Source organism: Microtus pennsylvanicus, chromosome 12, assembly GCF_037038515.1.
Source record: "Microtus pennsylvanicus isolate mMicPen1 chromosome 12, mMicPen1.hap1, whole genome shotgun sequence".
NCBI classification, from domain to species: domain Eukaryota; kingdom Metazoa; phylum Chordata; class Mammalia; order Rodentia; family Cricetidae; genus Microtus; species Microtus pennsylvanicus.
The window spans coordinates 85,514,347-85,528,931 of NC_134590.1; the positions used below are offsets into that span (position 1 = coordinate 85,514,347).

General features: G+C 36.9%; 1 protein-coding gene across 3 annotated transcripts in view; it reads left to right on the top strand.

Annotated features, from left to right (window-relative positions):
- The window catches only part of Fancl (FA complementation group L), a 71,443-nt gene that overhangs the window by 7,586 nt on the left and 49,272 nt on the right, over positions 1-14,585 (top strand). For all 3 annotated transcript variants that reach the window (XR_012907202.1, XM_075942433.1, XM_075942434.1), the window contains exons 3-4: positions 9,920-9,980; positions 13,293-13,349. Coding sequence is in view for 2 of the 3 variants with exons in the window: in XM_075942433.1 (XP_075798548.1) it covers positions 9,920-9,980; positions 13,293-13,349 (118 nt within the window). In the remaining variant the exon portion in view is untranslated. The remainder of the gene's footprint in view (positions 1-9,919; positions 9,981-13,292; positions 13,350-14,585) is intronic.

Sequence of the window (14,585 nt, forward strand, 5' to 3'; positions counted from 1 at the left end):
GCCACTGTCCCCAGATCGTTTCTGCTTCTTCCAGAGCAGTTCGTCCTTTGCAAACCACTGCTCGGTGACTTTTCAAAGATAACACAGAAATTCTCTTTTTGTTATTATCAAGGCAGTAAGGAGCAATTGTGTATACTTTCCCAATAAGTTCTTAGTAGGGACTTAAGGGGACATTGCGAAGGATTAGAAGACTTCCGAAGCGTTCCTGTGATATTTATTGTACAAGCAAAGTCTTATAATTTGGGAAGAACCATTCTGTCATGTTGGTCAGTAAAATTGCCTGTCTCAGAAACAGCTCCTCAGAAGGTAGGGCACACACCTCAGTTCTGTTTTTCAGTTCCTGTGAGTAAAAGAAACCAGAGCTGTTTAAGAGTAGAAACACAGGGATTTCATGACTGGTCATAGGTAGAGGTAGCTTTGGGTTTTGTAATGCATGAGTGAGGAAAAAGGAAATTGAGAATTACAAACTGCTGTGTAGAAAAGATAGGTGGATCTGGAAGGAAGAGTCCTGGAGCTCTGAAGCTGATTTGTACTTAAGCAGCTTAATGCCTTGAGGAGAAAATATATGCAGGATAAATTAGGAAGCACCACAGTAAACATGTAATTAATAAGAGACCAATTTGGTGACAAGGGATGGGAAGTATTGGTGAGAATGCTGTTGGCAGAAGGGCAGTTGTGAAGACTACTTTGCTATTAAGAGAGGAGATGGGGTGCGGTGTAGGAGGTTGCTTTCATTTGCTGAATAAAGAAACTGCCTTGGCCATTTGATAGGGCAGCAGCTTAGGTAGGCAGGGAGACAGAACTGAATTCTGGGAAGAAGAGCTAAGTCAGGCAGACACCATGATTCTCCTGCCTGAGATGGACACTGGTTAGACTCATGCTGGTAAGCCACAGTCTAGTGGCGATACACATTAATGGAAATGGGTTAAACTAATATATGAGAGTTAGCCAATAAGAGGCTAGAGATAATGGGCCAGGCAGTGTTTAAATGAATACAGTTTTTGTGTGATTATTTCGGGTGTAAGCTACCCGAGCGGGATGGAACAAAGAGCCCGCTCTCTCTTCAACAGGTCTGGGAATGGAGTTTAGCAGACTAGAGGGAACGGTGGTGGATCAGAAAGGATGCAGTTTGGAAAATCCAGACTTTTTATTTATTTATTTATTTTTATTATTTATTTATTTGTAGTTTTTTTTCAAGACAGGATTTTTCTGTGTAACCTTGTTTGTTCTGTAGCATCCTATGTAGATCTGGATGACCTCCAATGTTGTTTTAATTTTGAACAGTGGCTGCACATTAATCTGATGCTATTTCAGCCAGCTATTACAACTCTGCAGTTACCAGCCTGCTTCTCTATAGCAGCCCAGCTTCTCAGGCCACAGCCTGGGGGGAATTCTGTTCCTGGAGGTACCAGACTAGTCTTTGCTGCCAGAGGCAGCTTTAACTAAATCTCTGTCATTATATTTAAAATTAAGACTTGAGATTCAAATGCTTGGGTGGAAACCTATGAGTTCAGTGAGGCCGAGTAGCAACTAGCTAACCCTCTCTCCTTTCTGCCCCCTCCAGAATACCTGTGCTTCTGTTCCACCAAACCAGAAAAGGCCACACCATTCTAAATCCCCCCTCCTACTTCCTGTCACTCTCTCTCTCTCTCTTCTGGATGCCTTCTGATGCTCTATGATTACTTCCTCTCAACTAGTTGCTAACTCAGCCTCCTGATCCAAGGTATTTTTTTTAATCAATGCAAATGCAAACTTGGTTTTCATAGTGTGATTGAATATTTCCTAATATTGTCCTTTTTATGTCTAAATAAAGAGGAAAGGTTTAAACTCCAACACAATAAAACTATATACATTAAGAACAATTATCAAGTAAGGATACTACTTACTACTCTATTATCTCTCCTATCTTGGTGAGCTAATACAGTGTTTTGTATCTAATTTACTTCCTATCCTAACTTGATTTACCAACCCAAAACTATCATTTTAAACCTCAAAATATTTTCTTAGATAAAAAATTTAAGCTTTTATGTCTCTTAACCTATACAATTTTTTACTTCTTCTCTGAGTTTTTTTCTTCTTAATTTGGTAACAAGGAAAATTATAACTATAACTAACTCGTCATCTTCAACTTCATCAGAGACCTGCGAAGGATATATTATTACTTGAGTAACAGAAAGAGCAAAGCAAACAACTTCAAAACTATAGAAATGAAAGAAATAGCTGGGTACCTGGCTAGTCACCCAAGGTTCCTCTGTAATGTTGATGCATCCATCTTTGGCCCACAGGCCTAGTATATGGGACAGACATTTCTACAAAGTAGGAAATTTGAAGCACTGTCATACCTTGTCATGGCAAAGTTTGGCAGCTGCCTTCTTTTGTGTCCTGCTCATCCAATTTGGACAACATATTGTCATTAGTTGGGGCAAGGGCAGTTTTTTGCCCAGTAGCTAACTTTGTCACATTGAAAACAAACTCCATGTGAAAGTTCTTTTATGCCCATCATCTGTTTCGGAAGTAAATTGGTGCTGCCAGGTGTAACATGAATGGGGCCTGCTTGTTGGGGTTTCTCTCCTGCCCGGTACCCCACAGCCATCCAGCCCCAAAGAAAATCATACAGAGATCTCTATAAGTTATAAACTGATTGGCTCATTAACTCAGGCTACTTATTAGCTCTTGTAGCTTATATTAACCCATTATTCTGATCTATTTTTGCCATATGGCTAGGTATCCTTTTCAGCTGGCAGGTCACATCCTGCTTCCTTGGTGGTGCAGGACTGGGCTGGAATGGGAGGAATCAATTTCCTCCTTCCCAGAATTCTCTTGTTCTCATTGCATCACCCCTACTTCCTGTCTGCTTTTCCCGCCTATACTTCCTGCCTGGCCAATCAGCTTTTATTTATAACATGATTGAGATTGACAGAATACAGACAATTCTCCCGCACCAGCCAGGTGCAAACATGCCTCATTGTCATGAAAAACCTTAGGTTATGAAAACATCTTAAATGCCATAATTTGTATATCTCTGAAGTGTTTGAAGAACATTTATCTAAAATATATCTCTGTTTAACCGTGTAAACATGCATAACATAACTCAAATTTGATTTTTATAAATGACTAACTACTAACTTGTATTTCTTTACATTTTAAAATAGGCTGCATAGGTACAATACCTTAAACAAGAGTAGAAACACACACACACACACACATATATATTATAACAAACGTAACCTTAAGTTTCTATCAATATACAAAAATACCTTAAAGAAGTAGGAACACACACACACACATGAGTAAGAACATATATAGAGTATGTTCTCACAAAATAATATTTTTGTATACAAAAATCTATACCAATGTAAAATATTTGAGATTAATTTGAGTTGCTTTTTAAAGTAGATCCAATAATCTACCCTTTTATCCTATCCTTTCCATATCCCCCTTTTTTCTTTCAGAAAGACATGCTTCATTCCAGCCTCTCTTGTTTAGTTTCCTTTCTTACCATGATCACTAACAGTTTGTAACTAGCACCCCATAAATGACAATAAGCATTCATAACCCATGCGATGACTAAAAACCACCCACCCTAACTCTTGGGCATGTGGATGCCATATTCTTAAAATTACTTCCAGTTGTATATGGGCAACTTCATCTTTAGGGGACTCTGAGAAGATGAGATCATGGTCAAGTCCTGGGAAAACTTGCTGTAACATTGGTTATCCACAGATTAGGAAAGTGAAGGGCTTATCTGAAGTCCTGGCTGGAGAATTCTGTAAGGATGGACCATATCAGCTAACCACCTTGAAATTATCCTGAGCAGTTTATAGTTTGTCAGCTTACTGGTGTTAATACAAACCAGGTGGAATCATCATTTCGGGGCCCCATCATTCTTTTGGAGACTTCAAAGGTCACTATTAGGAATGCTTACTGTTCACTGTAGAATACTGATGGAGGAAGGTCATTGGTTAAATAAAAAGAAACTGCTTGGCTCTCATTGGTTAGGAGATAGGTGGGAGGAGTAAACAGAACAAAACGCTGGGAGGAAGAGGAAGTGAGGTCAGACCCGACAGCTCTCCTCTCGGGAGCAGACACCTCAGAGAGAGACGCCATGCTCCCAGCTCCCAGGCAGACGCACACTATGAAGGTCCGACCCAGGATGGACATAGGCTAAAATCTTCCCGGTAAGCGCACCTTGGGGTGCTACATACAGATGATAAGAAATGGGCTAGTCCAGGTGCGAGAGTTAGCCTAGAAGATGCTAGGTAGAAATGAGCCAAGCAGTGTTTAAATGAATACAGTTTCTGTGCAATTATTTTGGGTAAAGCTAGCCGTGCAGGCGGCTGGGGTGTTGGGGACGCAGCCCCGCCGTCCTAATTACTACAGAATACGTAAACATTTTAACTGTTACACGCATCAGATCTCAGAGAGTTTAAAGAACCACAATCTATTAAGTATATCTGGTGTACACAGACTTACCTGCTCCAAACTCAAGCCCATATCACACACAGGAAGCTAGATGAAGACTATTTCTAGAGTTAGTCAATACTCTATATGACCATTTATATCTTGACAGAAAGTTTAAATATATGTATGTGTATATATATATTAATCTTACAAATTTTGGGATAATATTTATATCTTAAGAAAAGTTTTGAAGATTGAAAATAAAACCAAACAATTATTTGATTAGTGGCAATACAATAGTCCCTTAATTTTGGTTTTTCTTCTATTCCACACCAGGTGTTTCCTCTGACATAAGACAGAGATTTCGGATTTCCCCTTAACAAGCATGCTTGGGTTTAGAGAAGGAGAGAGCTGTGCTCCAACTCCGAAGCTAGCTTTAATTTTTAATTGAGCTGGGACTACATAAAGACCATTTGTCTTTTATGTTTATGGAGAACAGCAGAAACAAATACTTGGGAAGATTTAGGAAATTTTACCTGTTTGGAAATGTGGTATATTATTGGGCCAATTTTACTCTATTTTGGAACATTTTTCTTTGGATGATTTGTCTATCTAAAGATGTATCATTTGTCTATTATTCAGATTTCTGAGTTGGATGATTTTATTCTCCTGGAAAGACAAAACCAAAATTCTTTCCAAACCCTAACATTGGAGAGTTCCTTTTTTTGTTAGGTTATATCTTTGTTAAGGCAAAATGTCTTTTGGCAAATGAAAAATATTATCTTTTAATAGTAGAAATCTGTTTTTACCTGTTAATCAAAGATATTTATTAGTCTTATAAGTTAGTTTAGATTCAATATCCAAGCTGTTTGATGAACTATTACCTCTCCTAATCAAGAGGCCTTTCCTTTCCTAATCTAATCTTTATCAATCTTGATGGTATCCATAGCTTTTTTTTCTCTTACAGAAATAAAAGCAAAATCTTTTCCCTAATGTAATACATATCCTTGTTTCTATTACAAGGTCAACACATCTTTAAAATATATAGGTTGATTTAATTCAGCAGGGTTTTTTTTTCTATCATCAAATGTCTCTCTACATTTGCTGTTCCTTTTTCATTAATATTTAAACAAACTTAGTAAAGCATTGTGCAATCTATATCTTGGGGGTTTGTATTACCCCTTTCTTTTTATTAATTATATTTGCTTCTATAACTGCTTGTCCTGTAGGGTGTTGTGGTATACCTGTAAAATGCTTTATGTTGTAATATGAAGAAAACTGTTTTATTTCTCTAGAGAAATATGCTGGAGCATTGCCAGTCTTAATTTGTACAAATATTTCAATAATGGCCATGCCTTCTAATAAATGTATAATTATAGAATCAACCTTTCAAGAACTTAAAACAGTTGCATATTGAAATGCCGAATCTATGGTATGGTGCACATACTTTAATTTTTCAAACTCTACAAAATGAAACACATTCTTTTTGCCAAATTTCATTTCTTTGAGTACCTTTTGGGTTACTTCTTACAGGTACTGGAGTTTGATGTACAGAGAACAAGTAGGGTATTTACTTATAATTTTTTGGCTTGTTTTCAAGTGATAGAAAAATTTTTCTTCATATCCTGCTTTTAAAATGGTGTTTCTAATGAAATTATGAGTCTTCTAACAGATTTCCTACCAATAACTGATCAATTCCAAGATTAACTTGTTCAAGATGACCTGGTAGAACTATATGGGATCTGATGTGTGCTATATACAAAGGATAATTTCTATTTCTGATTACTTGTAGTCAAATAAATAACAAAGTTAATTCTGAATCAACTGGAATAAGTTCAGAAAATTCAATACTTATAACAACACTTTCTTCCTATTGAGATTCAGTAACTATATAAAGAGTTTCTGGAAAATCTTATAACACATCTTATAATTCTGATTTCTGAACTGAATCATAAGGGTTTTGAGCCACTTTACTTAATTTTCCTGGTTTATAACCTGCCTTTCTTGATTTATTTGCATCAGTATAGCATGTAGGTGATCGAGAAATTGGTGTTCCCTTTATTGTATGAGGGAGAATTCAATTAGTTCTTTGTGCCTTGTAATACTTTTCTCAGAAACATACATTAATTTATGGTTTGTTTCTGATAATGGAGGAATGTTAGTCTTTGTTTTCCATTGCTACAACAAATCACATTCCCATATATTCATTACTATTTTAGCCACATATAGTTTTAATTTTCCTGTATGTCCTTTTGGTCCTATACACTTGATCCATCTTATACTTTGTTTTACCTGAGATAAAGTTCCTATCCCTTGAGGCCACTCCAAATGCCAAAATTCTGGTGAAATCATTGTTACATCTGCACATGTGTCTATGAAACACTCTGTTTCAATGCCATTGATTTGTATTTATTTTGGTCTTTGAGCATTTATAGAAGTGTTCCAAAATACTTGCTTTATGATCTCCTGAAAATTTTGTTTTAATTAAACCTGTTCTGCAATCCAGAGCAGTATGGTTTGTAATAACAGACAGTAAGTCTTTTAATTGTTTTGTGGAGAGGTTTTCCCAATGCTAACAGGGAATCACTGAGCCCAGTTTGACATTGGGAACTAGGAAAGGCCTACTAAGGTGTTTTCTCTTGGCAATGAGTTATCTTGTCGGTCCCGTGTTGATCTGTATTCATTAGTCCTTTGACAGCCTTTGCCATACCTTCTACATATTTCAGAAGGCTGGGGCCTTTCATTTTAATTATCTCTAGAAAAAAATTATTTCTAGGAACACCTTGCCTACAATCCCTTTTCAGGGATTACTAGCTTACCACAGTTAAAATATCTGACCTTTTGATTTTTCTTGCAACTTTTAGAAATTTTACTTCTCCTACCCAAGTGTCATCACAAGTGTGAGAGATTCAATATCAGCTGTATTTTGGATCCACTCATCTATGGGTGCTGATCTAGTCTTTAAGATCCTAATCACCCTTTTGCATTCTGAATTAGCATTTTCAAAACCCAAATAGTCAACATTTTTCTAACATCTGTATCTGATATCATTCTATTTGCAGCTGAGGTCAATCTTTGTAAAAAAAAAAAAAGAAATCTGTGAAGGTTTCCTTTGGGCCTTGTATAATTTTAGTAAGTGAATCATCCCTCTTTCCTGATTCTTCAGCCCTGTCCTAAGCATCCAAAGCTGCTATACACAATAAATCCAAGGTGTTATCATCAAATATGACTTTCTTTGCAAATAGGCATACTGGCCCTCACCTAGAGACTGGTCTTGGGAAATGTCATGACCTCTAGCCCTACCTCATTGTTCTAGAACCCTTGCTTCCTCTCTCCACCATGTTTTCCATTGTAACTGAGGATCAGCTTTCAATACTGTTGTAACTAAATCTTTTCAGTTTGTGGAATAATTCTGTTCCAAGTTGTTGATGAATTTAGCATCTGCCCCACAGATAAGGAATGTATATCGTATGAAATAACTGCTTCCTTAAATCTCTTAAATGCTAGCCTTTCTACATTATTTCAGTTAACTTCTCTGTCACCTTGGGGTGCCTGTTATCTGGTGACCATTCTTGTACGGTAATTTGGAAAAATTAAGGTTTGTATTCTAATAGCCTTAGGCCACTGCTCTTCAGTTTCATAATACAATGGTGAGGTAGGTTGTGCTCTAAACTCCTCTGTCTGTGTCTAAGTATTTTTGTTATTTTCATTAGATTGTGTCTTTATCAATATCAAGTCCAAGACTTGTATATTATTAACCATTTTTTCCTCATTTCGTTAGTAAGTCTTTCTAAAGTCCGTATCTTATAAATCACATTTTCTTATTTTCACTGGTCTTTCTAAGATTTGCATCTCATCAGTCAAATTATTATATTTGTCAAACTTATCAAACCTCTTTTTAAAATTTCCAAACTGTCAGTAATTACAATGGGCATAATGTCAATCCCATCTAAGTCATTTTTCCCTTCATTTAAAATTTCAATTTTCAAACCATACTTTGTAGTGCTATACAGAGTCCTTGCATTATAATGTTCCCCATTCTTAATGTGAGAAAGATTTTCTTTTTAATATGTTTAACTATCTTCTAAGATTTTCTAGGTATCTCATCAAATCTGCTGACTTCTTACTGTCTCTGTACAGTTTCAACAGGGAACACAAACCCTTCATGCAATTTCCAATTACAGGCAAGTGGAAGTTGCTTTCTGTCAGTGCTTGCGTGAAAAGACCCAAGCTGCAACTGCAGAATAGCTGGCTGGCATGATTCCTCTATCCCTGTGTGCCACCCAAATGTTGTTTTAATTTCGGCACCCTGGCTGTACTTTAATCTAATGATATTTTATCCAGCAGTTGCAACACCGCAGTTACTGGCCTGCTTTTCTAGCATCAACCTTGCCATTCCAGGCAGGGCCTGATCCCACAGGCACCAGCCCTGTTGCTACTGCTAAAGGAAGCGTAACTAAATCTCTGTTGTTCTATTTATAAATGAGACTTGAGATTCAAAGGCTGGGGTGAAAACCTGTGAGCTCAGAGAGGCTGAGAAGCAACTAGTCACATCTCATTACTGGTATCTCTGTCAAACCAGAAAAAGCCATGCCACTCCAAACTCATCCCTACTACTACTGTTTTTCTCTATCTCTTCCAGATGCCCTCTTATGCTCTATTATTACTTTCTGTCAATTAGTTGCTAATTTAGCCTTTTGATCCAAGGTTAATTTTAATTAATCAATGGAAATCCAGATTTGGGGTTCAAAATGTGATTGAATAACCCCCCACATTCTAACTCAGAGATCCCCCTGTCTCTGCCTCCCAAGTGCTAGAATCAAAGGTATGCACCACCACCCCTGTCCCACTTACTTATTTTTATTTCATGTATGTGAGTGATTTGTTAGTGTGTATATATCTGTGAACCACATGAATGCCTGTTGCTCAGGGAACAGTTATGAGTTACCATGTGGGTCCTGACAGTCTGACCTAGATCTTCTGGAAGAGCAGCCAGTGCTCTTAACCCCTGAGCCATCTATGTAACCCTAAACTCAGACTTTCTACAATTCCTTAAAAAAGTTACTGATCTACCAATATCATGTTCTGAGTTATGGTAAGCTGGGGGTGATGAACTTATCAACACCTATATAATTAAAAGTATCTGTTCAGTTACATTAATCTGTAACTTGAAGAATAAATTGTACACAGCCTTTTTCAAATGTATATTTGATATATTATGATTCAAACTGTGTATTATATCTTCTTACTGTGATAAAGTGTCTACTTCAATGGAGTTTTTATTTGAACATGTTCTAGTTTAGAAGAGGTGTGTTATTAGCATGCTTCTTACAGATAGTTGTTATTTATGTTTGAAGTGATAAGACTTTCAGCAGTGTGAGTGGTCAATATTTTTATTTACTTGTCAGAATTATGCTTATGTGATTTTTGATTTTATGTGCATGTTTGATAGCATAAAATATTTTTTCCTCGTAAAAGCAAACAATGAATAAACTGTTTTTCCCTTTTAAAATTTTAGATTACTGTTTAGCTGGCAACTGAAAAATATACTCAATGAATACCGTCAAATTGTCCAACAAGTAAGTATGTTAATAGTTTTATTATTCAAAATGAGGACAGAAATTACTAAATTTGCACTCTAAAGTCCTGGTTTGTAAAGAAGCTTATTTATTAATTGATGTGTTTTGTATTTTTCAAGTGCTTTAAAGATTGTGTATTAGGTAGAATGTTTGCTGGAATCCTCAGCAAATGTCAAGGCAACATTGGGGTTTGAAATTGATTTCCAGTCTTGAGACTTTATGCTTTCAAATGTGGTCACCCCATCCATATGTATTTCTTGGTTGATTTCTCTACTAAACTTTCAGAGTGGTGATAGGAAAAAAGCTTGGACCTAGGCTATGTATAACAATAATGGTTTTGTAGTTCTGGTTTATGAAGAAGTAAGGTGAAATGGAAGTCACTTAGGTCCCTGTGACCTATCATAAAGAGAGGAGCCGAGGGTGACTGAGGAGAGAGCTTGACAGCATTAATTTAGCTATTCTTAGTGCTTGGTGTACCCTATCTAAAAAGTCATTGGAAGAGTATAGAAACATTGGAAATGAAATTATTGCTGAAATAAGTCAAATGGTGGAATGTCTTTTCCAGAAAAATAAATGTTAGTAGAATCGCACTTGTTTTAATGATCTTTTCCTTTGCATGTCTCTCCTGAGGTTCTGTATTATATTCTGTGTGAAAAATAAGTTATGGTGATAACAGGCAAGGACGCTCACCCTCTCTGAAGCACTACTGGGTCACAGAGGAGTGTGTGAGATGAACCTGCTTGAGTAGAAGAATGCAAACTCTTTTGCTAGTTGTGTGAGCTCAGCATTGCTTTAATGGAATGTTGAGATTATCTCTACTCTCTTTACCCTGCTCCCTCATTCTTGTTACTAATTTATATTGTACATGAAAAATTTAGAATGAGTCTACCATTCAGTCATTTAAATAGCCCGAGAAATACACTCATAGGGACTAAGCAAACAGTGAGACAAATACCCCATTTCTCTATGCTTATTCTGATAGAAGAGTTCTAAAGTTGCCATCACTTCTATCCCCCTGCCTTCCAGCTGGTCAGGGAAAACTCAGCATTCAGTTTTTTCCCCCCAGGGTTCAATTAAATGTTACTAATTTTTTCTTATACTGTTTTCAGTAAATATGACCCAAGCACTTAACAAACTTATTATAAAGGTTGTACGGGTTTGATAAACAACCAAACCCTGACAGCAACACCTAAAGAGCCTTAAGTGAAAGACACAGGGGTAAAGCTGCATTCTAGTAGAACTCATTATAAAATAAGGTATTGAGCTGTGTTTAGCTGCTGGATTATGGCTCACAGGGCTTTGCTACAAGTTGTCCCACGTAAAAGCATTAATGGTGTCAGATTTACTCCACAGGCATGTGCTCCACCATGTTATGTGGGTGCTTTGCCATCATGTGCTATTCAAATACCTTAGGCTTTTAATTTTCTCTTCTGAAAACATCGAACAAGTTTACATTTAGCTTTGTTTAGAACAGTGTGTGGCTAGTGCAATGCATCACAATGTAAAACAGAAACATAAAGTAAGCAGTATTTTTTTTAGCAGAGAAATGATGTAGTATTCTAAGAAAACATTCTAAGATGTGACTGTTTATTCTGTAGTTGTTGTTGGAGTTTGGCTGCTTGTTGGTTCCCGGCTGCCTGGCTAGCTTAGACCCAAAATAATCACATAGATACTATATTAATTAAATCACTGCTTGGCCCATTAGCTCTAGCTTCTTATTGGCTAATTCTTACGTATTAATTTAACCCATTGTTATTAATCTCTGTATCTTCATGTGACAGTGGCTTACCCGCTAAAGTTCCCAGTGTCTGTCTCCCGTGGCTCCATAGTTTCTCTCTGACTCTGCCCTTCTTTCTCCCAGCATCCAGCCTAGCTTTCCCTGCCAACCTAAGTTCTGCCTTGCTATAGGTCCAGAGTATTCATTAATGGTAATCACAGCACACAGAGGGGACTCCCACGTCATGTCGTTATTTTCATAATAAAAGATTTTATAGAAATTGTATACCAGATCTCTGAAATATCCATTCTGCTTTATAAGGGAAAGCTGTTTTTGCCGTTTTATTTTAATAGTTTTTTTATTGAATGTTTCTTTTTTTTTAATGTTAGGATAACCTTGCTGTGAAAGGATGAAAATGACTATCTATGGCCTTAATGATCAAGAAGCAAAGTGTATACTATTATTAATAAATCTAGTTAATCCATTAACTAGGTGTCTTAATTAAAATTTCTTTTGCTGTGAAGAGGCACCATGACCTTGGCAACTCTTAGAAATGAAAACATTTAAATGGGGTTACTCTCTTATAGTTCAGGGGTTCAGTCTATTATCATGGCATGACATGGTGTTGTGCAGTCAGACATGGTGCTGGAAATTTAGCTGAGAGTCCTACATCTTTCAGGCTACAGGAAGTGGTCTATGACACTGGGCAGGAGCTTGAGCATATATGAGACTTCAAAGCTTACTTCCACAGTGACATACTTCTTCCAACATGACCACACCTACTCCAACAAGGTCACACCTCTTAATAGTGCCATTCATTTTGGGGCCCATTTTCTTTCAAACCTTTACACTAGACTTTAGAAGTTAGAATTTTATATCTTATGTTCCTCTTTCTGTTCACATCTCTTTACTCTGCCCTTCTTCTCCTTTTAAAATAATGCCTTCCTAAGTTTTTAGTGATGAGTACTGAAGAAATGAAGGCAAGTGTGCAGTTTTATGTGAATTTATCCACTGTTGACTACATTTCATCCGAGTAGACTAATTAGTTTTAATCAACTTGACTTACACAAGCTTGAGCTTTTGGGAAGAGGAACCTCAGTCGAGAACTTACTTTCACCAGATGGCCGTCAGCAGGTTGGTAGGAAATTTCCTTTATTAGTTACTGCTGTGGAAGGTGCAGTCCACTGAGATGATACCACCCCTGGCAGGTAGTCCTGGATGGCATGAGAAAGCGAAAGTGAGCTGAGCACCCCCGGGGGCAAGGCCATAAGTAGTGTTTTGCTTTGGTCTCGGCTTTTGGTCCTTACCTGGAGGCCCTGGCCATCAGGATGGACTACAGCTCTAAGTGGAAATAAACCCTTTCCTTTTCAAGTTGTTTTTGGTAATTGTGTTTATCACAATAAAAAGCAAACTAAGACAAAAGTTTTATTTACTCTTTCAAAATGAAATTGGCAAGAATAGAAGTGATGACCAATATCTCACTATTTAATACTGTTAATATTTAGTTAAAGTTAATCCATTGTCCACATTCATTTCAGCTTCAGTGAGTGGAGCATTCATTGCATGAGTTATTAATTGGAAATCTTTTGATTTAGAGATTGAAGCAGTCTCCTGATCTAGTGAGCTTTATGATGGAGTTGAAGATGCTTTTGGTAAGAATTTTTTTCTCACACTCTTTTTGTATTACTAACTAAGTATTGATTGTTTCTAAAACTTTCTAATGGCATGTATCTATGTATTGATGTCTGCATGTGCGCACATATGTGAGGGCATTTGAACATGTGTTTTCATTTATGTGGACATACTCATCTGTCAGTTTCTTCAGTTGTGTTCTACCTTTTCTTTGTAATGGTGTTTCTTGCTGATCTGAAACTTGTTGATTTGGCTCTCTACCCTGAAGATTGAGCCCTAGAGATCTTTTAGTGCTTCTTTCCCCACACCTGGGATTATGAGTATATGCTTTCATGTCAGACTTTTTCATATGGGTGATGAGTATTGAAGTCAGAGTCTTTTGTTTACATAAAGTGGTCATACTTAATGACATAGTATAAAATAGAATTAATTTTATACAGATACAGATTCCTGAAGGACTTTTTCAACATGAATAAAAGAGAAGCAATTGTAGTGACTAACCTGAGTTGATCATGTGTCATTTACATTCTGTCAATCATATTTCTTCCCCAACATTTTTGGAAGAGATTATAGTAATTTGTTAGGAAATCATGGAGACTGTACTAATTGCTTTACAAATATATCACTGTATATATCTTTAGCTAAGTCCTTTTGCTTGTTTCAGAATATTTAATTCGGGCTAGCAAGGTATAGGCATTTGGCGTGCAAGCCTGGAAACTTGAGTTGAAGCTCCAGAACTTACATAAAGGTATAAAGAGAGGACCCACTCCATGATTGTACATGTGTGTTCCACACGTGTGATGTGAGCACACATCATGAACACACATGGACTCCATGATCAGAATAAGGACAGTTGTAGCGATTTTGAATGTATAATAATAGTCCTTCCATACAGATGCTTTGCTTTCATCAGGTTGAGGGTCCCACACTTGAATCGATGCTGATGTGAGGTTTAATTTATCCTGTCTGTCTTTATGCCTTTGCTCCTCTTCATCCATGTCCTTGTTGGACAAAACAAGTCATGTGTACTATAAAATTTCTCACATTGCAAACTGAATTTGTTAGATATCCATGGCATCTTTCAGCCCACTTTCCTAAGGGTTGAATATTTATTCACTATCTCCAAACCAAAATGTTTCACACTCCAATCTTTCTGAACACTGTAACACAAATGGCAGATATTACAGATTGAGACATTGTGTCAGGCTGAGAATTGCTAATGATATAGTTTAAAATTTCATTCAGGCATTGCGTTT